General features: G+C 50.5%; 1 protein-coding gene and 8 non-coding genes across 9 annotated transcripts in view; all 9 read right to left on the minus strand.

The window, feature by feature from the left end:
* Positions 1-393: 393 nt before the first annotated feature.
* On the minus strand, positions 394-465 carry TRNAC-GCA. Its single transcript has one exon. It is a non-coding gene; the product is annotated as a tRNA-Cys (tRNA).
* A 389-nt stretch (positions 466-854) lies between these two features.
* On the minus strand, positions 855-926 carry TRNAC-GCA. The gene has a single exon. It is a non-coding gene; the product is annotated as a tRNA-Cys (tRNA).
* A 307-nt stretch (positions 927-1,233) lies between these two features.
* On the minus strand, positions 1,234-1,305 carry TRNAC-GCA. Its single transcript has one exon. It is a non-coding gene; the product is annotated as a tRNA-Cys (tRNA).
* A 454-nt stretch (positions 1,306-1,759) lies between these two features.
* Positions 1,760-1,831, minus strand: TRNAC-GCA. Its single transcript has one exon. It is a non-coding gene; the product is annotated as a tRNA-Cys (tRNA).
* Positions 1,832-2,213: 382 nt separating this feature from the next.
* Positions 2,214-2,285, minus strand: TRNAC-GCA. Its single transcript has one exon. It is a non-coding gene; the product is annotated as a tRNA-Cys (tRNA).
* A 409-nt stretch (positions 2,286-2,694) lies between these two features.
* TRNAC-GCA lies at positions 2,695-2,766 on the minus strand. Its single transcript has one exon. It is a non-coding gene; the product is annotated as a tRNA-Cys (tRNA).
* A 376-nt stretch (positions 2,767-3,142) lies between these two features.
* Positions 3,143-3,214, minus strand: TRNAC-GCA. Its single transcript has one exon. It is a non-coding gene; the product is annotated as a tRNA-Cys (tRNA).
* Positions 3,215-3,485: 271 nt separating this feature from the next.
* On the minus strand, positions 3,486-3,557 carry TRNAC-GCA. The gene has a single exon. It is a non-coding gene; the product is annotated as a tRNA-Cys (tRNA).
* A 1,898-nt stretch (positions 3,558-5,455) lies between these two features.
* RPL23 (ribosomal protein L23) overlaps positions 5,456-6,056 on the minus strand; it is a 1,528-nt gene continuing 927 nt past the window's right edge. The window contains exons 3-4 of the mRNA XM_010016432.1: positions 5,742-5,855; positions 5,456-5,579 (exon numbers count right to left, since the gene is read on the minus strand). Of these exons, the coding sequence (XP_010014734.1) occupies positions 5,497-5,579; positions 5,742-5,855 (197 nt within the window). The 3' untranslated portion in view covers positions 5,456-5,496. The remainder of the gene's footprint in view (positions 5,580-5,741; positions 5,856-6,056) is intronic.

Below are 6,056 nucleotides of genomic sequence, written 5' to 3' on the forward strand. Positions count from 1 at the left end.
AGGACGCGAGTTCGAGCCCCGCCGCGGAGCGGAAAGTGGTCCCGTGTCACTTCAGCACCCAGCAGCCCGCTGATCCGCGCAGCACTGCCCCGGTGCACCTCGGAAGAGGCTTCAGCAGAGATGCTCCTTCTAGAAAGGGCTTAAACAACGTGGTTAGTGGTTAAATTAACGGCAATTAGCCAAGCAGGAAAAACTGGAGCAGCAGCACCTCTGTGAGCCAGCTCATTTGTGTAGGTGCAGTATTCAGGAGGGAGTGAATTGTGGCAAACTCCGGTTTCACACTCAGCAAAAAGATCATCAGGTGATTTCCAAGAGGATATAGAAGGGTAAGAAAGTCTCTCTACTGTCTGTGAGGAGATTCTGGAAGGGAAGAGGGTCTAAAAGCAGCTAAAAAGGGGGCACCTGGAGTTGAACCAGAGACCTCTTAATCTGCAGTCAAATGCTCTACCACTGAGCTGTACCCCCTTAACAATATGCCTTCATGGGAGGAGTTAAAAACTTTATATGGAGACAAGTTTTCTGTCTGCTTAGGGGATTCCTTTACTTGACAACCCCCTCTGCCTCTTCATGTGCCTAACAGAGGCCTTCCTGCATTAAATATGCATTAGATATGATTCATTACCATAAATGTCATTACTGCAGAGAATTAAGAACAGAGAGAAAGACACACACAGACAGGGAGTAGTTACACAGCACACTCCAGTTTCCAACTAGGCAGGGCCTCAGCTCCTTGAGCTCTGGAGCTCAGAACCAACGCTCAGTGCACAGCACATCCTCCCAAGGTCCAGGCAAAGCTCTCACTCTTCTTTCTGGATTGTATTTTGGCAGAAGGGAGGCCAAAGAAGGAGAAAAAGAGGGGGCACCTGGAGTTGAACCAGGGACCTCTTGATCTGCAGTCAAATGCTCTACCACTGAGCTATACCCCCCAGCAACACACTTAGACAGGGTTCCATGGAGAGCCAAGCTCTTGTCTCCATGGTTAGACTTCTCCAACACCCCTTGTGCCTCCTGATGTGCCTAGAAAGGGCCATACAGAGAACTACTACTGAGAATCATGAACAGAGAGAAGTAAATAGACAGAGAGTACTTACACAGTGCACGACAGGGCCTCAGATCCTTGAACAATGGAGCTCAGAAACCAGTGAAGAGCACAAGTCACAAGATCCAAGGAGAGGTCTCCATCTTCTTTGGGATCAGTTTGGGCAAAAAGATGGCTGAAAGGAGGAGAAAAAGAGGGGGCACCTGGAGTTGAACCAGGGACCTCTTGATCTGCAGTCAAATGCTCTACCACTGAGCTATACCCCCTGTGTGAGGGCTCCTACAAGGAGCAGTAAAAAACTTCTATATCCAGTGGTTAGAACATCCTGTCAAATCATAGAAAGGTGTGGGTTGGAAAGGACCTTAAAAACATCTACTTCCAACCCCCTGCCATGGGCAGGGACACATTCCACCAGGACAGCACCCTTGTCTGCATGCTAATGCACAGGCAAAACTGTCTGTAACATCCTGTGCACAGTCTGGAGACAAACACACATGGACAGGGCCCAAGTACACACACAGACTGGATGCCCAGCAGGTTCCTCATCTATCAAAACAACCTTTATGTCTTTGCTTCTGACTCCATTCCCACAGGAAGTGTTCAGCTGAGTGCTCAGTATCTTCAATCTTGGCCTTTGGGGACACCTTCATGCCCAAGGACAAGCACAGCAGAGCAGAACGGGAGGAATGCTCGGTTCTTCCTGAAAAAAGGATAACCCAAAGGGGGCACCTGGAGTTGAACCAGGGACCTCTTGATCTGCAGTCAAATGCTCTACCACTGAGCTATACCCCCTTGGCATCACACCATCAAAATGAGATTTTAAACGTTCATATAGAGACAAGTTTTCTGCCTGCTCAGGGGATTCCTTTACTTCACAGCCCCCTCTGCCTCTTCATGTGCCTTACAGAGGCTCTACAGGCACTTACATATGATTCACTACCATAAATGTCATTACTGCAGAGAATTAAGGACAAAAGTACACAGACAGGGAGTAGTTACTCACTCAATGCGCAACCCCTGCAGTTTCCATAGTCAGGGCTTCAGCTCCTTGAACAATGGAGCTTAGAAACCACTGTTCAGCACAGAGCACATCCTCACGAGGTCCAAGGAAAGCTCTTGGTCTTCTTTCTGTGACTAATTTTGGCAAAAAGAAGGCTAAAGGAGGAGAAAAAAGAGGGGGCACCTGGAGTTGAACCAGGGACCTCTTGATCTGCAGTCAAATGCTCTACCACTGAGCTATACCCCCACTGTGCCCAGCTGCCACCCCACCAACAAAACAGCATTTCAAGGATGTTCTTGCCTCATCTCTGACTTCCCTGTTCCATAGGAATCAAATCCTGATGCAGAAACTGCAAGGCTGAAACCCAAGAGCAGCACAGACATCGAGCCACCACATTCCAGCACAGGAGACTGACACTGCTGCTCTCCTCCATGCCCCAAGTGGCCTTGGCCCAGTCCCTCTCCCAGCTCAGTCTGTTCTCTTTGAGTGGACTCTACCATGACATGGCCTTAGAGTCTTGGACAGGTTTGGGCACAGTTTCCCCACTGCTGAGCTCCAGCTGTAACATGCAAAAGAACACACAGGAGAGGAAGCTGAGGGTATGAGGCTTCCAGTGAATGAACACCCCAGAATCCTAAGGAAAAAGTGATTCTTGAGGGGGCACCTGGAGTTGAACCAGGGACCTCTTGATCTGCAGTCAAATGCTCTACCACTGAGCTATACCCCCTTTGCAATACACCTTCAAAATGAGATTTTAAATGTTCATATAGAGACAAGTTTTCTGTCTGTTTAGGGGATTCCTTTACTTCACAGCCCCCTCTGCCTCTTCATGTGCCTGACAGGCTCTACAGGCACTTACATATGATTCATTACCATAAATGTCATTACTGCAGAGAATTAAGAACAGAGAGAAAGACACACACAGACAGGGAGTAGTTACACAGCACACTCCAGTTTCCAGAGTCAGGGCCTCAGCTCCTTGAGCTCTGGAGCTCAGAACCAACGCTCAGTGCACAGCACATCCTCCCAAGGTCCAGGCAAAGCTCTCACTCTTCTTTCTGGATTGTATTTTGGCAGAAGGGAGGCCAAAGAAGGAGAAAAAGAGGGGGCACCTGGAGTTGAACCAGGGACCTCTTGATCTGCAGTCAAATGCTCTACCACTGAGCTATACCCCCCACACATGTGCTCCCCACAGATCACCCCATAAACTACCAGCCAGCAAAGCCCCTGCAAATTACTGCCAGGCCAAAAAGCAGCTTCTCAAGAAATGTTCATCTCTTTCCTCACAAACATTCCACTGATACTCCTCTTGTGGGAATAGACTTCTTCACCTCTGGCCAGCACCCAGGCAAGCCCAGGATGGAGCCAGCAGACAGTTAAGGGGAAACACACTGAAATGATAGAGCCCCAACCCAACTTTTTCTGGATAAAAAGCAGGAAAAGGGGAGGGGGCACCCGGATTTGAACCGGGGACCTCTTGATCTGCAGTCAAATGCTCTACCCCTGAGCTATACCCCCACTGACCAAGAACTGCACAAACAGCTCTTTGTGAGCAGGGATGAGGCAGCTCTGCTGCATTCCACTGTCTCACTCCCCGCACCTGCAGCACTGCCTCTTCCACACTGCAGCCCTCTCATTACCCTTCATTTTATCCTAAACCCCACCCCAGGCCTCTCAGCACACTTCCAGCCAGGCTCCTGGCACACAACCTAATGAATTCCCTATTCCCTTTCTCCAGAACACCTCATCATAGAGGAAAAAAAAAACCCAAAGAACACTTCCAAACCCCAGCTTCAAAACATGGCTGAAGCCCCTCAACTGCACCTCTGCTTGGTCCTGGGGTGGGTCATTCCTCAGCCTCACACAGGAGTGACCTGCCAACACCTCCCATGCTGCCCACAGCCTCTGTGCACAGGGACAATCACCCACCCAAAGCAGTTCATCCAGGACCAGTCACCCAAAGCAGTTCATCCTCTTGTGCCCTGCCTCACAGGAAGTCCTCACGCATCAGAAATCCAGCACAAGCTGTTAAAATCCATCAGGGGAGAACACTTTTATTTTTAGTGGTGGTTCCTTACTCAGCAGCAGGTCTCTGTGTCTCTCCCCAGGGCTGAGGAACAGCTCCTCCATCACCAGCGCATTGGAAGGATGGCACCACTGAAAGAGACTGGCTTCAGCCATGGGTTGGAGCAGTGCAGTGACAGCCAGAGCATCCCTTGTGCCCTCCTGGCATTCCAGCTCTCCTGGGAAGAAGCCACAACCTTTTGCCAGCTCCATGGAATGACCTGCAGAAAAGAGAGCAGCCCTCAGTCTGGGTAAGTCCTTTCCCAAGTTTCCCTCCCCAGCTCCCAGTTGTCCAGTGGGAATATCTGAGACTGACTTTTTAGGCCACAGTATTTTGTGCATTCCTGGTCTTTTGGTCAAACAGCTGTTGAAAACCAAGTTTCCAAAGCACTGCTTTTGTCCATCGTTTCTTATCTTTGTGCTACATAATCTCTGAGGCCTTGTTCCCTGTAACCGCTTCCTCCACTGTAACCTCTCTGCACTGAAAGCATCAGGAATAGCAGGAAAAAATCAGGAATGTTTAAGGTAAGGGCAAAGTGAAGTGCACCCAAGGAGGGGCTGCTGTGGATCACGACAGGATGTGTATTGTACAAGCCAGGCACTGCAGGGCCACAGCATCCAGGACAACATCAACCCTATTTTCCCTTGCTCAGAAGAGCCAAAAAACCAGCTGACCTCTGGTTCACATCCAAACATCCCTTTCTCTGCTTCCACCTGAGAGGAACACCAGGAAAACCACTTCACACAGTCCAAGCTTTTGTGTAGACGTACCTCAGCTCATCTTGAGGGTTCAGCTCAGACCTTCTGCTCACAACTGGCCATTGGGGCTGGAGGGTTTCACACACGACCTCCACCAGCAGCGGTGAGCTCCGAGTCCTTGCACATCTTCAGCAAGGACCAAGAAACGATCCTCAGAGGCACTGGGCATGGTGAGCTCGGCAGCTCACGGTACAGCTCACTTCCAGGCAGTGCTTCCCACCCTCCTGCACCACGGACCCGTGTTTCTAAGCACTGAGTTGCCTATTCTAGAAGAAAATTCCAGACCTACAATGCCTCGAGCCCCTGTGTGCAGGCATCTCGCAGCAGAGCTTCCACAGACCCACCCCGCGGGCATCCACTGGTCAAGTCAGTCCTGCTAAAGCCATTCCAGCGCAAGCCCCTTCCAGGGATTTTCCAGAGGTAGAATCTGCCTAAAAAAAGAGACTTATCACCAGGTATTAAACCTCCAAACCCCCCATCCTGCTCCAGGCGGACACGGAGCTTCTTAAAACAGCTTCCCACAACTACCTCCCTCGTGAGGACGTGGTCCTGCTCCGCAGAGAAGGGCACTTTGGCAAGAAAGACACCACTTGTTTGGTACAAGGACTTTTATTGTGTGTATGGAATGCCGCGGCTACGCGATGCTTCCCGCGTTGGAGGCTATCCTGGGCCACAGATCCGCACACTCCTTGGCCACAGGGCCCGTGATGGCAGAGCCTGGGAAAGAGGAGGACACCAGTGCCTTAGAGCCCAGCATGGCTATGGAGAGGGGTCGGAGCAGCACTTTGTGCTTCTATGAGGAGAATCCGGGTCCTTCCACTCTCTAACCAGCAACTCCAACCTCCGTTCTCCCCCCTCACCTGGCGTTCCCATCCATACCTTTCATTTCACCTTTATTATTTACTATCACTCCTGCGTTGTCTTCGAAATAGAGGAACACTCCATCTTTTCTCCTGTAGGACTTCCGCTGCCGAATTACCACCGCTGGATGGACTGCAGAGAGACAGGAGCAGCCCAGTGTCACAGCCAGCACCTCGTCTGCAGGGCTTTACCACGTGGAACCCCAGTTTATAGACAACAGGACACTTAAACTGATGGTGTAACGCTCACAGCTACGTCTCCACTTGGACATCTTGACATTTTCCCACCTTTCCTTCTAAATCCAACCTCAGACCACAGGTAATATTCAGCAGG

The sequence above is a fragment of the Nestor notabilis genome, unplaced genomic scaffold (genome assembly GCF_000696875.1).
Source record: "Nestor notabilis isolate BGI_N333 unplaced genomic scaffold, ASM69687v1 scaffold15156, whole genome shotgun sequence".
Taxonomy (NCBI): domain Eukaryota; kingdom Metazoa; phylum Chordata; class Aves; order Psittaciformes; family Psittacidae; genus Nestor; species Nestor notabilis.